This window comes from Anser brachyrhynchus (genome assembly GCF_964034855.1).
Source record: "Anser brachyrhynchus genome assembly, chromosome: 5".
Taxonomy (NCBI): Eukaryota; Metazoa; Chordata; class Aves; order Anseriformes; family Anatidae; genus Anser; species Anser brachyrhynchus.
The window spans coordinates 49,505,615-49,524,653 of NC_137699.1; the positions used below are offsets into that span (position 1 = coordinate 49,505,615).

The following is a 19,039-nucleotide window of genomic DNA, read 5'->3' on the forward strand; positions in this document are numbered from 1 at the left end:
GTGCCACTGCTGGATAGATGAAAAGATCACCTGGCGTTCTCCACTGCAGTAGATGAGGACACGAGTTTTTCTTCCAAAACTGAAACTTTTTTTCTTAGCTTGGCCTCTCTGTCTTCTGCAGCTAACGCCTCTCGCGTGTAGGAGTCCTCCATTTCCAGCAGGTGATTACGTAACCTCTCCAGTTCCTGATTTAGGCGCTGCTCCTTCTCACGTAAATGCTGTATCTGTGTAGAACATACCTTAAGTTGCTTGTACTATCAGTTTTCATAAATAATGTAAGCAAACAAAACATCCTTTGAAGCATATTGCCTGCATATTGATTTCAAATGCTTTTCACAAGTTACTGCTAACAAAAATAAAGCAGAAAATATTGTAAGACGCAATTTTTTACTCTTTTATTTCTTACAACTGTAAGTTATTTGGTGGTATACCTCACTCTGCAGGGCACTGCTCTCCATTTGCTTCTGTTTGAGTGCTACCATGACTTGGTCTCTCTCTTGCTGAAAAGTAACAGCCTTTTCTTGCATTGATTTAACTTCATTTAGCAGTTGATTCAATTCCCCTGTCTTGCCCTGTCAAAGACATAAAGCATTTCAAACACAGCAGTCTTACTGAAGGAGATGTAGTCTTTGTCCAAAAGAATGGAAAGAAAATACTAATTTAACACGGAGAAGTGCAAGACACCCACAGCCCTATAGCACAGAAAAACTTCAAAATACTATTTTCCCTGAATGTGATTTCCCTCACAGACGAACTAAAAGTTATTCCTAAAAGACACTACAGACGCTTGAATACTTCAAAGTTTCAGGTTTTCTGCTATGGGTGGAATGTTTTCTTTGTTGTATCTGCTTATTAGGACATGGACGTATGAAGCATCTGCCTACGCATGTCAACTTGCCTGAAGTTAAGATGACTAAACACGTGAAGTAATCCTTAAAAACAAGCCATAAGGTCACTTCAGTTCTAGAGATCAGCCTTCAAATTTTTGCATTTGCAGTTACTTGAAGCTTTCCAGCATCCTTTTTACCATTAGTATCGTATTATTTTGAGAGCAGATATTTTTATTGAATATGTTGGTAAAAAGTAAACCAATCTTTGCTTGCACCATTAGTGCTTATAAGCTTCAATTATTTATTAATGAAACTGAACACAGTATTTTTTTCAGTAGAGCTGCAAACCTGCACGCAAATCTGCTATTTATGCTGTGTTATCACCTGACATGCACACAAAATACATTTGAACACTATTTTTCATAGTTCTCCATGGTGAACACGAAGTCTGCGAAAGGAACTTCTCTGATTTGTGAAGAAAAAGAAGTCCAGACAATTGTTCCATGCCTACGAAACTGAAAGCCCAAGCTGTCAGTGAGTGAAGAGGTCTGCAGGCCAAAGATACGCAACACACAGAGAACCTAACCAGACAATGCAGGCTTCCAGGAGCAGCAGCTACTGGAGTTAGAATAATTTAAAAAAAATAGTAAAAAGGCAAGAAGGTGTATATTTCGTATCGGCACAACTGATGAACATTAGTCCCAGTGGTAATTCAAAGCTTTTTTTTTTAATAAAAAATAATGTAACTGTACTTTGATACCATAAAGACTCTATTCTTAATTCCATAGTATTTATTCAGAATAGGATAGGGAAACCACCACTAGGAACACACAGAGCTAAAGATTTGTCCTACACATCTAACTTAAAAAAAAAAAAAAAATCCCAATTTTTCACATATATCAAAGTTGGGACTTACAAATGATAAGCTTCTGTGTATATTACACTGCAGATTTATTTGGTAGTTTGAAAGTGCTTTGAAGTGATGTGAAATTTTCTATTATAATTATAGTGGGGATAAAACGAATGCCAGGTTATATTGTAAAGGTTTGCATAAACATCACTCTCTGATAACCGGCAATGCTCAGAATTTTGGAAAATAAAAAAGGATGTTAAATGCAGCAAGAAGAAAAACATGGCAGGGGGACATTTCTGAGAAAAGACTGAATAATGGAAACCAGAGCCACCATGATGAAAAGAATGGGGACCTGAAGAGAAAAGAGTGAGCACAGTGGAAAGAAAGATGACATATTTGGAAGCAATTACCAGAGAAGACTGCCCACTAGGATAGATTAAGTTTCAGAGACTACAAAGCAAACAAAAATATCTATATCCTGGAGTTCTGTTGTTTTCCTGTAGTTTTGATAAATTTGCATTGTACTTAACTCCTATGTTTCAAAAATAATGGTGATTCACATATTGCTTCCTTAATGTCAGCAGTAGCAGTTCAAACAACATGCTGTTGACCTGAGTATCAACAATGCCACGTAATTCTTTGGCTCCTTTCAAAGATTCTTACATTACTTACACAGTAATTCATAAGCCACTGCAACTTTTCTCTGAACGCGCTTCAAAAAAAGTACCTACTTTTCCATATATCAAATTGGGAAGAGAAAACATTAATTTAGTTTGTCCAATGTTTTTATCTTTTTTTTTTTCCACCGAAGCTTCTCCAGCTATAAAAGATGACGTGTGAACCCATTCATCTCATAGCGATGCTGTGAAGCAACCAAATCGGAATGACACTTGAAGAAAACACATTGAGAAATTAGTCTTTGCCACCTCTGCAAGTTTGAGCAACGTACAGTAAAAACAATGTCGTACACATAATCACTTAATGAACAAGAGGCAAAAGCCAAAATATTGAGCAGCTGTTCAGTAAATCAGAAAACATGGGTTATGAATACAAAATTAACAGATACAATTGTAAGCCGCTCACCTGCTGATTTTTCATTTCTTAACTTTGCGGGGAGGGATTTTTGTTGTAATGCAAAGCAGTAAGGAGTCACAAATGGATTTCAGGCAAATACTTGATGTCTACACATAGATGAAAATGCACTACCAAGTGACTAATTTCAAGACAATAAACGTGAACACACATACCTGTTCTTTTTCTTTCAACAACTTCTCAAAAGTGAGAGCTTTTTCCTTCATTGAGTGGGACTCAAACTCTTTCTCCTTCAGCATCATTGAAAATTGCATATTAGTCTCCTGAAGTGCTCGGAATTCTGTTTCTTTTTCCCTACAACTTGCAACTATTTTTTCATTTTCTTCTTTCAGTTTTCGAATATCCATTTCTAAAATTAGATTTCTTTCTTTAAGGTTAGTCACAGCTTGCTTTAGAAGTTCATTTTCGTTTTCTTTGTTACTAAGATTTTCACTCACAGAAAGTAACTGATCACTTTTAGATTTAATCAGTATGTCTTTTTCTCTAAGTGATTTCTGTAAGACATCATGTTTTTCTTTGATCTGCTTTATCTCTGAATCAGTCCCCTCTTGACCCTTTCTTTCAACCTCTGACGCTGTAGCCACAGAATCAGATAATCGTTGATTGTTTTCCTGAAGAGTCCTAATAGTTGAATCTTTTTCTTGCAACTTTTTTTTCAGTTGTTCCAATTCCTTTTGAAGGAGTTTAGTTTCATCACTGAGCACTTCAGGAGCACTGCTTTGAATGACTGGAGGCTGCGAAATGATGGAAGCCATTGCTACAGATGGTGTTACCAAATCAAGTTTACCCAGGAGAAGATCCTTGGTATTATGAAGCTGTCCTATGGTGTGCTGAACTTGTGCTAATTCCTGACTAAAACTTTTCAGCTTTTTCTCATTCTGTTCGTAACTCTGAATCAAGCCATTATAATCTACCTGTAATTTTGAATTACTATCACTTTCAACTGAAATCTGTGCTTGAAGTTTGTGTAGCTCTTCTTGAAGGTGAGCTGACTCATGCTGCATGTTCTGAACCGTGGTTATTACCTGTTGCTTCCACTCTTCCATCTTCTTTACTTGCTGTTTTAGTTTGTCACGTTCTTGTAGAAGTTCCTCAAACTGGTTACTGTTAACACCTCCTGAACCGCTGTCAGTACCTGTACTGGACGTCTGCAAGACAGTCAATAAGGTTTGGCATTTTTGACTTAGAGCATCTATTTCAATATCTTTTTCTCGAATGATACGGGATAAATTCTGAATAGTTTCTCTAAACATGTCTTGACTGCTATTTTCAAATCTATTAGATAACTTCTGATTCTCTTCTTGCAACCTTACCAAAGCTGCTTCTTTAGCAGCCACCATATCCATGATCTTATGATACTCTGTTTTTAACTGACTGTTCTCTCTTGTCTTTTCACTTAGAACTGCTAGTACTTGTTCTCTTTCCATGACATAAGCTTGCAGCTGCTGCTGAAGGCAAAGAACATCCTGCCGATAGGAAGCTGAGGAAACTCTAGCATTGAGGGCCTGTATTTCTAAGTCTTTCTCTTGAATGATCCGAGTAAGTTTGCCAACTTCATCTTTAGACAACTGATCAATTTGTTGACTCAGAGAAACATTCTTTTCATTCAGAAGCTTAATCTCCATCTCCCTTTCTTTGATACCTTTTACTAGTCTTTCAATTTCAGCTTTAGATAAGTCATGCTTTTCATTTCCATTTTCTCCGTTAAGTGTCTGAACTTTGGTTACCTGAAAAAGATCAGAGGAATCAGTCTGAATAACCTGTCTCTCTTTGTGCAACTGAGTCTTAATTTGCTCAATTGTCTTCTGTAAATTTTTAATTTCCTCATCCTTCTCTAAAGAAAGTCTTTCATGTGTGACATTCATTTGTTCACACTGAACTTTAGACTCATCTATTTGCTTTCTTTGCTCTTGCAAAGACTGCTGAAGTTGCACTGTTTTTTGATTCTGATCTTCTATTGTTTTTTTGAGAACTTCTATTTCTTCTTCAAGATTATTCTTTATCACTTTTAACTGCGTTACCTCACTTTCAAGTTCAATAATAATATCTAGAGTCTTAGGCTCAACCATAGGTGCAGATCTACTTTGTTGATCCTTAAGACTTTCAATTTCTTCTTTCAAATGATTATTTTCTTCCTTCATGATGGCAAGACTTTTGTCTTTTTCTTCTAAATTTTGTTTTAACACATCCTGCTTTTTTGAAGCTTTCTTATATTCCTCAAGTTCCTGCTTTACCTGTAAGGCTTGATTTTTAAATTTTTCAATAAATTCCTCTTTTTCTTTTATGAGCTCTGTCAACTGCTTTTGCCCTCCTAAGCTAGTAGTCAACAACTCTTTCGTTTCTTGATGGTCAATTTCCATCTGCTCCATGTTCCTTTTGAATTCTGCAATCTTAAAGTCTTTCTCTTGATTCTGTTTAACTAGGCGTTCATGTTCAAGCTGCAATGCACTGGTATCCATACTACGTGCATTTGATAATTCCTGAATAGTTTGCTCATACTTCTGTGCTTGCTCAAAAAGCCGTTTTTCAGTCTGGTTTAATTCAGTTTCCAAATGTTTTTTTTCCATTTTCAAGGCCTCCACAACAGTGTCTTTTTCTAAGTAAACTTTATTCTTCTCAGAAATGGCATCATTTAATTCCTGTTTTATTTCTTCAAAGGCTGTTACTAGCTTTCCATTTTCTATTTTGAGATCAGACAGAGATTTCTCCAAGTCTTCATTTCTTTGTTTATTTTCCAAAATGTTATTCTGTAGTTTTGCAATTTCTACTTCTCTTTCTTTCAGAATCAGATCTTGACAACTGTAGTTAGCTTCCTGATTACTTTTTTCTGTTAACTTACTCAAGGATACAGAAAGATCCTCCTCTTTTTCTTTTAGTCTCTGCTGCAATTCTTTAATTTCTTTTTTGTTCTGCAAGTTACAGTCCTGGGACTTCTTTAATTGTTCCTGAAGATCTTTAATAGTATTTTGAAGCTGCTGTTTACTTATATGCAAATCATTAAGTGCATATGAACATTGGCTTAGTTTTTCTTTCTGACTATCTAACTCCTTAATAGCTTCCATCTTCTCCATTTCCAGTTTTGCTACTTTCTTTCTTTCAAGATCTATGTCAATTTGCAGCTGTTTAGTGATACTATCACCTTGTGTGTGTTGTTTTGACAGCTGCTCTTTCAGTGTAATCACATGCTGAAATGAACACAAACAAGAATTCATTAGGAAAGGAGAACAAGCAGACTTATGTATTTTGTTTTTATCAACTGAACAATAAAAAATTGCCTGGAAACAACGTTTCCTACTTCAAAAACTAAGTTGGCAAGTAGTATCAAGTAGTCAGTACTAAATAAATTAAAAACAAATATGAAAGAAACAGATTGCCTTTCGCTGAAAACAAAAATACCATCTCCCCCCAAAAGCACCCTAACTACCTAAACCAAGGAACTCAAAGAGAACTATCTATGGAAAAGAACTAAGAGCCAGAACTTTTCAAAGAAGTTGAAACTGGTATTCAGTAAACACCCATTACTTAAAAACAAATAGGTTTTAAATGAGAAAAAAACAAAAACAAAAACATAAACAACGTAACAAAACAAAAAACAAACCACAACTAAGTATATATCTGTATAGCCAATTTTCAATTCCTTGCTTGACTATGTTTTAACACACTTGCTGGGATTCATTTCATAGAAAAATATTTCACCTGTTCAGTTCTATAAAGTAAACTGATAATGGAAAAACACGTTTTGCTACTATATATTTAAAGATCAAATATGTCAGGACAGTCACAAAAAGATATTATTTCATTCTGTTTACATATAATCTGTGGCCTTTTCTCCACATGCAAAGAAAAATTAAGTGGTATTTAACCAGCCTCTGGAAAGTAAAACCCATTCTGGACATGCCATATTTGTTTGTTCATAACAAGTGGGTTTCCTGCACTTCAGAATTTCACATCAATATGGTAGATACAGTGAAACACTGATCCTGACTTTTTTTTTTGTCAGAGGTTAATTTATCTGTGTGTGAAGATCAGCTTAAAAAATAAACACACAAATTTAAGTATCTATTTTCCAAATTCAGTAGGTAGTTTCCATGTTTATTACCTGAGTAGCTTCTTGATTCTGCTTGTCTAGTTCTTCCAATTCTGCTACTAATGTTTCTCTTTCAGCAATACTTTCATTTAATTCATGTTCTTTCCTTTCCAAATCTTGCCTTAACTGATTTAGCTCTGAATTCTGATCCTCAGAATACGTAGAAAGAATATTCTTATTTTCATGTTGTGCATGTAGCAGTTCCTTCTCAAGTCCCTCCTTAAGTCAAACAAAAAGTATTAAGTATTAGCCTTTGTCTTGACAAAATTTGTAAACTGTTTAGATTCAAAATGGTTTCTTTTTTTACCTCAACAGTAAAAACAAAGCATGCATTTTTACGTCGGGATCTCTAGGTGTACACAAATAATATCCCAGGTACTGGATAAGTGGTATTTACACTACGTGCATTTGATAATTCCTCAAAAGTTTACTCATGCTTCTGTGCAATAAAAAAGTTATGCAATATTAAAAATGGAGAAACTTAAGATAGTTGTATGCTGAGATGTTATGCTTGACTGGTGTGTTCATCCAACTACAACAATCAATCTAATATTAACAACATTTAAATGAAAAATAAAACAGTACTATATGCGAAAAAGGTATTTGAATATTTTAATATTTTTTTCTATACAGCATGAAATAGCTAAACAACACTGTCCAGAAAATCTAACATACACACCTTTTCTTTCTTAAGTTTAACATTTTCTTCTTTAAGAACCTGTAGATCTTGTGTAAATGCCTGAATATCTTTCCCTGTATGAGTGAAACTGTCAGCCTACAAAAATACAAAGAGTATTTAAATAGTAGAATACTCCAGGTAAGGATCCAGAACATTTAAAAAATACAACCTCTAATTAGTCTTTACTTATAAATATTTATCAGTGGAGGAACATGGATGAATAAATACCTCTATGATATGAACACAGTTTTACACTAAAATATTATCCATCTAATAATTCAAAGGGAAGTTAATGTAAAATTAATACTTGAAAGGTATGATATAGAAGCCTAAGTAACAACGTGATAGGTTGAACTTTACTAGTTTTCTTCAACAGAGTATGCTGTGGAGTTTCACAAATCAAAATGTATTGCTTCTGATTTCCACATGCAATTATAAAATTAATTTAAAACCACTGCTTCCACTACAAGATTATAAATAAGTGTGAATGCTCCAAAAACATATACTGACAAGAACATGTGTTTTCCATCAGTTACTATTGCTATGAACCTTTTTGGTTTCTTAATTTAGAAATTACTTTACCTGATTTAAACTTGAAAGTCTTGCTATTTCCTTTTCTGCTTCTATAAAGGAAGACAAAAATAATAAAGTTTTACTACTTTCTAAACAATAACAACACAACCCAAATCCTCCTCCTACCTTGCCCCAGCAGAACTCTGCTGCTCAAAAGAATATAGTTTCACAGCATTTTGTGACAAGATTGTATTTTTTTTTTTTTTTAAGAAACAGTGCTGTAAAATTTTCAACTACAGCATCAATCAACAATGCAATGTAGGGCATTACTTACACAACTGAATCCACTCAGGACAACTTTCAGTATTGCCTAAGTGCTATACTGTGGTACAGAAGATTTTCTACATAAATACATGATTCTAAAACAGATAACCTACAGTGTTTCTTTAAATACAGTAACATCAGACTACTTTATGCAGAAAAAGTATACTTTTACAATTTAAACAAAACTTCTATTTAGGCTTACTTTAAAAGAAAGAAAAATCCTATCAGCTGGCATACATGATTACTATTGGAAACAGAAACCCCTACGCAAATCATGCTAATCCTAATTACATTCTCTTTTCTGCTTGCCCTTATCTCAGTGGACAACCTTTATTTAAAGCAGCAGCTTTTAAAGGTACATATTCACTTATTCAATTCCAAATCCTTGAAACAAATTCTGAGCATTAAAGTTGGAAATATGTGAAGATATATTAAAAACACAAACAACAAAATAAACCCACATCATCTTTGTACCTAACAGTGCTTGTTGCAATCTGATGACATCTTCTGGTAGCATTGTCTTGGACTGGAACTTCTTCTCCTGTTCTTTCAAGAGAGCATCTTGCTCTGTGACAGAACTTTGAAGTACGCTAAAGTCAGATTTTAGACTTTCATATTCCTGGGTTATTTGGATTTTTTCTACCTTTAACAATTCTTGATCTTTCAGAAGAATTTTGTTTTCTTCTTTGGCAGAAGATAATTTCTGATTTAATCTTCTTATTTCATCCTCTAGGTCTTTTATAATTTGCAAGTCTTCTGCTTTTCCTCCTTCTAGATTCTGAGCACCCTTTTTCTGTTCACTAATTTTAGAGTCATCCACAGCATCAGTGCTTACACCATCTAAAAAGCAAAAGAGATCAGGTTTGCAATACTAACCAACTAGTAACTTTTAAGTAAATTCCACTCTTTCTATAGTCTCAAACAAAGACATGATCATCATCAAGAGAAAACTAACTTAAATAGAATTAACATTTGAAGCAGTATCATGCATGTGAATGATCTGATAAACAGCCCTTCAAATACTTACAAACTCCTTGCTCTAAACGGTTTTAAAAGGTGTTGCAAGACACATAATTCAAGATTTAATTAACATATACATATACTTGACCAGGAAGGGTGGGTAAGATTAAGGACACTAATTTATTAGGACATGGAATCTGTCAGTTTTCTATGATTAATTTAAGAGACCCTAACTGACCTAACTTTTTTGGGAATATGAAGTACCTTCAAGGTGTAATGAAGGCTCCCCATGAGAACTACTGGGCTTCTTCTACAATCTAATCATGCCACAGACACGTGTGTGGTCCTTATGGCAACCTTCAAGCTTTTAATCTAGTAACCCAACTGGCACATAGTACTTCTCAAAACAATTCTGGCATTCAACCCAACCACACTGAATTTAAGATACTAGGACACATGCCACCTTAAGCATAAGACTGAACTGTAGTTGAAATTCAAATTTCTAAATACAATCTACTTAATATTTATTACACTGTTGCTACATACACATATTTGATACTTTAACCAAAATTCACTGCATATTAAATCAGAAAGCAATCTCAAAAAGTAAGCACGTGGTAACAAAGACCTTGCTGTAACTGATTCTCAAGTTCTTCAATTCGCTCTTCATATTCACTCAGCTCTTCTCGATGTCGACGAGTTATCTCTATTAGCTTTTGTCTGTGTGCATCCTGCAATACTGAAAGTTCATGTTGATGGTCATCTATTTCTTGACTTAAATTCTGTTTAAGCTCCTAAAAATATCGTTAGAGAAACAGAATGGTAAAATACAGTACAGAAACTTAAGAAAGAAACAACACAAAAGAAACAGAAGTTTTCCCTAGTAAAATCAAAAGATTTATTAAGGGATTTCTCACAGAAAAGGCCAAGTTTTTTTTTTGAAACATTTAAAAAGTTATTTGTTTAAAAACATATTTATGCAAACAATATGCTCTAGACAACTACACAATAGCAAATGTTAAAAAAGGATAGTATAAAGATTAAAGTATAAGAAGTGGATACAGCAGGACATTTCTAATAACTTTCATGGAAGACTTGAAGATTTGTTTTTTGCATCTTCAATGAAAAAAGAGCAGGTGTTTATGGGAAGGGAGGAAAAACTACTTGGCATATCTAAAATTCAGTCTCAAGTCATCAACAGCTTGTAAAAGCGATTTGCCCTCATAAATGCTAATGGCATTCTTGTAAGCTTAGATACTATATACATCAAATTATACAAACACCCTCACTTTCTCAGAATACTTGGCCATGTTTTGAAATTTAGCACAGCAACATTTCAGTCAGTAGTAAAAATACATGTCCACATGCATTTTTAAACAGAGAAGATGTAAGTGCTAGTGTTATAAATATTTTTAACTTTACTCACATCATGTGTCCATACACAAAACCATCATAACCTAGTATAAGCTAGGAACAGTTTGTCAAAGGTGTCACCTTACCTTAATGGTATTTTGAAGCTTGCATATTTCACTTTGTTCAGCAACACTTGTCCCTTGCACTTTGGAAGACTGAGAAAAGAAGAATCATACCTCCATGTGGTAATTGTGATTAATACACATATTTTTCAAGTAAGCACATCTTCATTTGGTAATCAACGTTAGAAAACAACAAAGGTTACGTGAAGCAAATACGAAGCTTCTAACATGAAACAAAGTTCAAATCTATGGTGAAAATGCACTCAAAAAAGTGTATTTAAAAAAAAATCAATTTTCCATTGATTTTTTTATTAGGTGCACATCCATAATGGTAGGTGGGGGGAAAGTGGGGGCATGACACTACTGCACCTAGTTACACATAGCAACAGGATTGCTTAATTTTACTCCTGTATTTCCATGTAGAGGAAGTAGTATCTCTGAAATCAGGCTATAGTTGAGAAATGATGACTCACATCAACAACAGCTTGAAAGCCTTTCTTGCATCCACAGACCATAAAGTACAACTGACGTATTAAGCACTGTGATACTATCTAGCACTTTTGATAGTATCATGTTGTCAATAAGCAGTTGATATCACAGCTAGATAGAAGAAAAGTGTTTTTTGAAAGGCTCCATAAAAATGAAACCCTGAAGTAGTATTAATATTTTAGGTGAACGTTTATGACAAGCTTTTCCTTACTTGATAAATCACACTTAAAAGCATCACAAAAAGGCATTGGGAAAACAATTACTGAATGTGTCCCTAGTCATGTAATGGCAAAAAAAAAAATGACTAAGATCATTAGGTTTCAGCTCTTCCATCAAATCATGTTGCTTCTATAAATTTTACAGCATGAAGTTATAAAGACTCACTTCCAAAACACCAAATGCAATGAAAATACTAATTTGGAGGGGAGGGGAAGACAGAGGGGAAATCACTCACCTGTGCAATCTGCTTCCAGTGGTCCACCTCAGATTCAAGCCTAGAAACTTGATTGGACAATCTGTTTATTTCCTGTTGAGACCAGATTAGATCTCCAAAATCCATGTCATCTCCTTCAAAACCTGAGGAATGTCTAACCACTGGAACAAAGGAAGCCGACGTAGTAGCTGGTTGCAAACCAGCAGCTGACTGTGATGACTGAGCAGCCGTCTGTACTTTCTGCAATTGTTCCTGCAGTGCATTCTGTCTAGCCTTCAGATGGCTGATTTCCACCTGAACATACAGAATGCAATGCATTGTTTCAGTAAGAGTATCAAAATATACTCTATTTGTTCTCTTACGAAATATTAACCAACCAAACAACTCCCCCCCAGCATAAATTACTGGTCACTTCCACTAAAAAAATAAAAGAAGAAAAACCCTTGAACAGTCTCCTAATGGAGAAAAGCAGTCTTAGCTGACGTGTTACAAAGCATCTCACACAATGTATATATTAAAAGTGTTAATACTTTTTAGTTAAGTATTTCAACACCTACTTCCATAGAGGTTTTTATTGATTTTTTCAGCAGCCTAGATACCTATGTACTATATCAAGATTCAAGCTAATAGATTGTCCAAAAACAACAAAAGGATGTTTAAAGAGTTTGTTCAAATATGGAAATTAAACATAGCATTATATATGTTATTTACATTATATTTGATTTATTTTATGCTCGACATTTCAATATATTGCAAATTTACTTACATTAAGCTAAAATTAGCTGCATGCAATACTCCCATAACTACTCTGTTATATTTTCTGAGCAGAATTCTACACATCTCAAAGTTCTGCTTCCTCTAGTTCCCCCATGTATTTACAAATAAAGCAGAAGTAAAACTCATTTTGTGTAGTATTCTAGGCCTAGTGGCAACTGTCTTCATTTAAAAGGCTACAAAAGCTCATGTTACCCAGTGGGTGATAAAATTGGTGTGTTTACACCGAAGGTGCACTTTCTCAAATTATGAAAGGTAGCTCTGTTTCCTTTAATTGTATACTTTAAGATAAATAATTACAATATCCACAGACAATGTAACTTTTTCAAATGAGAGTTTGCTCCCACCATCTTCCTTAAAAAAGGCCGTTGACCTAGAAATGCAAAGCAGTTAAAGTACCATTTCTCAGAGATTACAGGAACAAAAATTCTGACACACACATGACATTCCCAGTTTTCTCTTTCCTCACTTATCTCCCAACAGCTCTGCTTACTTTACGTGACTCAATGAAATTCATGTCTTGGTCTCTCAGCGTCTATATTAATAAACAAGCAATCTGTAACAGTATATTCACAACTCTGACACTTCAACTGAAAGGCCACAGACACTATAACAGCAAAAAAAAAATTAACATAATGCATATTGGACATACCTACATACTTTACTCTGTATCATACCTCTTTCTGTTGCAGCTGATTTCGGTAATCTATAGATAACTGCTTTACTTGAAGCTCTGCTGCTTCATGCTTTTCTTCTAAATCACTACAGATTTTTTTCAGTCTCTCATTCTAGCAAAAATGAGAAATGCATGTTAGTAAATTCTGAACGGTTCTTATAGAACTAGAAAAGCAGAAGCCTGCTGAACAGTGAAAAAAAAATCATTTAAATAGTATAGATTTCTCACATTATTTGACTCAAAATACACAGTAGCTCTAACTTCCATGTGTGGTCCCAAAATCAAGTTCACACACAAGCTTTCCATTTTTGTATGACATGGTGGTTTGCAGTGGTCAGAAGTAAATGCCAAGAAGAAAAATTCAAGGCTGAACTACACGTGGAACTTAAAAATAGCCACAGAGCATAAACGGGGGCTAAGATCCATACAGACCGTTATTCTGACAAGAAACATATCAAGAACCTAAAAAAAGAAGCAGGAAACCATTACTTCCCCAAAATACTATCTAGCACTTCAACGCTCTTGAGAGCAGATGTCATACATGGAGTGGTTGGTTTACAGACGAACAGTCACAAGGCCAACAAGCCCTTTGAAGGGCACATGGGATTTTTAAGCGGCCTTGGAAGAGCACAAGCATCTGCAGCTATGTCAAAATGACTATACTGGCAACAGAAAGAGAACTGCATCAGGGCAAGGGGGAACACATACACCCATCTTTGATGCCTGTAGCAGACAACGCGCTGCCAAGCACGACCAGGCATCGTGTAGATCTGTGGTCATATATATACGTACTGGGTCTGGCTGGGACGGAGTTTGCTTCCCCTGTGGTGGCCCATACAGTGCTGTGCTCTGCACCTGCAGCTAAAACAGCCCTGATACAGCACCAACGCTTTGGCTCTTGCTGAGCAGGGCTGGCGCAGGAACAAGACTTTCTCCAAAGCCCCCAGAGCCAGCAGGCTGGGGGTGGGCAAGAGGTGGAGAGGGGACATCGCCAGGGCAGCTGACCTAAACTGACCAAAGGGATATTCCATGCCATATGGTGTCACACTCAGCAATAAAAGGTGGGAAAGAGGAAGGAGAAGGGGGAGCAGTCTCGTTATCAAGACATCTGTCCTCCCGAACAACCGCTACATGTATTGAGGCCCTGCTTCCTGGGACGTGGCCGAACATTGCTCATTGATGGGAAGTAGAGAATAATTGCTTTTTTTCTCCCCGCTCTTTGCTTCCACACAGCCTTCACTTGTTTTTCCCCTCTTTCTTTTCCCTTTAATCAAATTATCCTTATCTCAACCTGTGAGCCTTTTTCTTTCCATCATACTTTCTTCTCCCCCTCTTCTTTTGAGGAGTGGGAATGAGAGTGGTTGTGGAGTTTAGCTGCCCGGCAGGGTAAAGCCACCACAATACGAAATACTACAAACCAATTAACCCTTTACCAGCTAAAATTTACCAAAACTTACAAGAATTTTGCATTTGCAAGTTTTTCACAGCCAAAGTCTACTGCTATAGTACAAGGCCCCACAATGAGCAGGAACAGTTGCAGAATACACCAGTGAGCACGAGATGAAAACTCACGCCACATGCATATTCCTATAAATATATTTGTCCCCCTGACTGTGGTGGCAGTTAGTCAGCAAAGAAAAGAGATGTTACCCTTTTTTTCCAGATTTTCCTGAAGCTGAGCAACTTTGATGCAACATTTCATCGTTACCAGAAAAAAATCATACTAACTGGTTTTAATTACGGTAATGTTTCAAAATTTCTTACTTCAGACTTCTGTGCTGCATTAATACTTTCTATTTCTCTGAGTCTAGAATTGGACACATGGAGCTCTGTTGCTGCATCTGAAAGAAAAGGGAAAATTTTCAGTTTTATTAACCAACTCTTAATCTGTTGAGAAGACATTATTTAAGAGCACAGCCATTAATAAGTATTTTTTCTTTAGACTGCTTTAATGTTCATTCCTATGTAAATATCAATAGCTGCTTTTATCTGAACACATTATTTTTCAGACCAGAACCTTTCTGAACCTTATTTAGTTCTCCCTCACCTAGTCTTCAAGTTGGATCACAAAACTAATGGCAAAAGTATGAAATTAAGCTTTAAAATAAGTGAATTGAAAAAGTTTTTACTTGTCTGTTATGTGTCACAATCAGTTTTTCATTTAGGACTTTCCTCCTGACACGATGGTCGTGCGTGACTATTTCTCAACAATTTCATGTGAAGGTTCAAAAAAGGAACTAGCTCCACAAGGTACATACAACAGTGACTAACTAAATTTAGTCAGGAAAACAAACAAAAAATAACAAAAATCCCCACACAACAAAACACCAGTCCTGCCCCCTCCATATAAAGGGGAAAAATCCCTGTAAAACTCACTTTTGTTTAGAAAGGCAAAACAATCTGACCATACCAATTTATTTAACACAATAAGCACATTATTCTCCCCCTGGATCCTTGTCCTCTAATGATCAATTTTCTTCAAATAATCTATGTTTACTTCTCCCATGTCCCAATTTTAATGGGTAGAAATAGAACATTTCCTTTTATTAACGAAACATAAAAATTTATTGGCCATAATGCAACCTCGACATTTTTTTCAAAACTTGAAATAAATAGACTTGTGCAACTAAATACTGTATTTTATAATTTCCTATGTGATGCTTAACATTGATGCTGCTTAAGTGCTGCAGAGGCTGCGTTACGCCCATAAAAACTGTTTAATTGAAGATGTGAGCGTCTGCAATCCACAAACACCTTCATTAGTTTGGCTGGCAAAGCAGCGAATGTAAGAGATAACATTAAAAATTAGGATAAAAAGGAAGGAAAAGAACTACTTGAGAAGTGTTCTTTAAAGACTTTCATGTACCATGTGGCCTAGGGAGCAGAACACTTCGATGCCATTGGATTTTTACATCCCCAGGTCAGTAAGCCTCGTACCCCATAACAACATACTCTACCCTAAAACTGTTAAGAAATGGAAGTTGTTCACAGCAGCATCTAGCAGTATCTTCCAGCACGTCTGGAAGCAGCTACTGAACACCAGCTCTCTCCTGCACAAACCGAAGCACAGATCTGCGTATCGGAATCACAATTCAGATTTTAAAACCTGAAAACAAAGACACTAGATGACTACAGGGTTTATCAGTGTAAAGTTAAGTTTCCAAACTAAACCAATATGGATTTTGCAATTTAAAATAATTCACAGTATATCCTTCAGAAAAGTGGGAAAAGGTAACTTCTCGATTAGAAAAAATCTCTCTCTTCTAAGCATTTTACACATATATCAAAACACCCATTTATATCAGACCACTGGTGTCACACTGCTGTCAAGATTTATACAATACTTTCACGATGTTTCGCAGCTGTGGAGCTGCAGACAAGGCACAGTTGTTTAAATCCACGTTCTAAGGGGAGCATTCACAAGTTCTCTGTGGTTGGTATTCTTAACACTTATTTTAGAATACTTGCTTTTTCCAATAAATTGTAGTTTTAGGATGGCAGATACTTGTGATTTTAACCTATTGATACTTAATCGCCATTTTATACGTTTGCTTTACTATAAAAATCAGAAGTTTTACTCAAATACTCCTATTAGAAAAGTATTACTACAAACAGAAAGAAAACACTATAGTCTAGAACAAATTTATTATGACTTTATTATCCTCTGATGCCTCAGCTGTCTTGTTTTGACTGTTGTTTTGGTTGCTTGATTTTTTAATACCAGTCATTCTAGCCTCTAATCTCTATACAACAAGGGCCGTGATCCCCTGCTTGGCTGTACGAAACAGTAGATGTTGACTGCCCTACCGAAATATAAATAACAAAACCTCAGAAGCCCTGGACCTTTGCCTGTGTGACACGTCAGACTTCAGATAACACCAGTGGCAGAAGTTTTGTGGAACCACTCTGCAAGCACCTAATAAAAACGGAGACTCAGATAAACCAGACAAACACGACGATGACCGCCGTGTGTTGTCATTAGGGCTGAGCACCCCACGCCATCCACGCTTCAGAATAATAAACCTACGACAGGTTCGCCTCCCGTGTTATACCCTGGGAATGCGTTTGTTTACCCCGCGGATCCCGAAGGGGGAACAAAACGCAAACAAAGCGAGCCCAGGCACCGCGCCGGCAGCTCGGGGGGCTCCCTGCGGGCACGGCGGCTCCCCGAGGGGCGGCCCCAGGAGCGCTGTGACCCCCCCCGTCCCGCCCCGTCCCCTCTTACCGCCCACTTCCTCGGCGCCCTCCAGCAGGATGTCCTTGGTGAAGCTGGAGAGCTGCCCGGTGAGCGAGGACAGGCTGCCGCCCACCTGCCCCAGCGACTGGCCCAGCCCCGAGCCCAGCCCGCCCAGCCACGACGCCATGGCCGGGCCCGCTCCGGGCTCCCTCCCTCAGCAGGACCGCGGCCCGGCAGCCGCCTCGTCGGGAGAGAAGGGAGGCGACCGCCTGCCCCCCCCGGGGGCCGAGGCTCCCTCAGCGGGCTCGGCGGAGCGCTGCCGCCGCCCCCCCTTGCCTCAGCGGCTCCTCCCGGCCGCCGCCGGCGCTGCCACCTCGACGGCCGCCATCACGGCTCCGCCCCCAGCACCAGCGAGGCGGCCGCAGGCGGCTACAGCGCCCCCGGGCGGCCTGGCGGGGCCCCGGCGGCTGCCCGCCCTGTGAGGGACGGGGCCCGGCGGGCGGGGTGCGGTAACCGCAACCCTGACTGCTGTATAAATTGCAGCTTTTTCAGATTGGTATTTACCACCTTCGTAGTTATCCATAATGAAAATCTAGTAGTCATCCACTATTTCTATCTCCAGTAAAACACACACAGAATTAGAGTACCCAATTAGAACACCTTCTACGCGAAATTCGGGAAGGTGTTGGAGCTGTGTTACAGTATAAAATGTAAACACAGAACTTAATTGGTTTTGCTAATTTAAAACTGCTTTTAATGGAGAACTAATTTTCCCTTCTTAGGAGAAATGCCAAAAGGAGAGAGCCAAACACGCCATCCAGCATTTCCTGCAGTTTGCAGTGCTCAGAACATCTTTTAACATAGCTCATCCTAAAATAAAATGTCTGTATGACATAAACGACCCTTCTTTTCCAATCTTCTGTGGTTAATTCCTTTTCAGAGAAAACTTTTAGCACATTTTAAATAAGATCAGGGATGTCATCCAAACAAAAATATTTAGAGATGATATAAACACCTCCTGTCACCATTCATTTTATAAAGCCAAAGAGGGAAAGAAGTCAAAGTAGCACAGAGTTGTTTGTTTGTTTTTTCCCCCACTTCTTAAAATTATTACTCTCGAAAAACTGGAAACTGATTACTGAGCAGCGCAACCCATATTTTAGCTGACTGGCTCCATCTCCTTGTGATAGCGGTACTGGGTGGAAATCACCCAGTATCTTTGATTGACTGGCTTGCAGAAACAACGTGGTGTGCCCTGAAAATAAAGCATGTTCTTGTAGAAAAACAGCATTCACTTATTTTAAAATTAGAGAGCATTCAACTTTTAAAAATACAGCATAACTATAACCAACGCCAACTTCTTTGCTAATAGAGGTGTTCTGTGCATAAATTTTGAAGCAACGGGTGAAAAAGAATCAGTGATGAGCTATTACCAAGTTATTAGCAGGAAAAAACTAGCCAACTGTTAACATATATACAATACCTGATCCAAAGCCCACTGATATCAAAGATGAGATTTTAATGTTTAATGCTTCTGTGCCCCATCCACATGCAAATGCTGAGATCAAGAGAGAAACATTACACTGTAACTGTATTTATTTTTAAAAAGTTATGTCAAATACAACCTTACATAGTTGTATCTATTTAAGCAGAATCTTCAAAATGTTAAACAGTACT

General features: G+C 37.1%; 1 protein-coding gene across 5 annotated transcripts in view; it reads right to left on the minus strand.

Moving 5' to 3' along the window:
• TRIP11 (thyroid hormone receptor interactor 11) overlaps positions 1-17,773 on the minus strand; it is a 32,155-nt gene extending 14,382 nt beyond the window's left edge. For 3 of the 5 annotated variants that reach the window (XR_013952380.1, XM_080596257.1, XM_080596258.1), the window contains exons 1-13: positions 17,411-17,773; positions 14,950-15,026; positions 13,187-13,297; positions 11,757-12,029; positions 10,838-10,906; positions 9,967-10,132; positions 8,853-9,218; positions 8,124-8,164; positions 7,542-7,637; positions 6,875-7,081; positions 2,931-5,960; positions 432-572; positions 31-224 (exon numbers count right to left, since the gene is read on the minus strand). Coding sequence is in view for 4 of the 5 variants with exons in the window: in XM_080596257.1 (XP_080452383.1) it covers positions 31-224; positions 432-572; positions 2,931-5,960; positions 6,875-7,081; positions 7,542-7,637; positions 8,124-8,164; positions 8,853-9,218; positions 9,967-10,132; positions 10,838-10,906; positions 11,757-12,029; positions 13,187-13,297; positions 14,950-15,026; positions 17,411-17,549 (4,910 nt within the window). In the remaining variant the exon portion in view is untranslated. Of the gene's footprint in view, positions 1-30; positions 225-431; positions 573-2,930; positions 5,961-6,874; positions 7,082-7,541; positions 7,638-8,123; positions 8,165-8,852; positions 9,219-9,966; positions 10,133-10,837; positions 10,907-11,756; positions 12,030-13,186; positions 13,298-14,949; positions 15,027-16,142; positions 16,265-17,410 lie in introns of those variants that run through there. The other 2 variants (XM_080596255.1, XM_080596256.1) reach the window with 2 other exon arrangements.
• Positions 17,774-19,039: the final 1,266 nt, after the last annotated feature.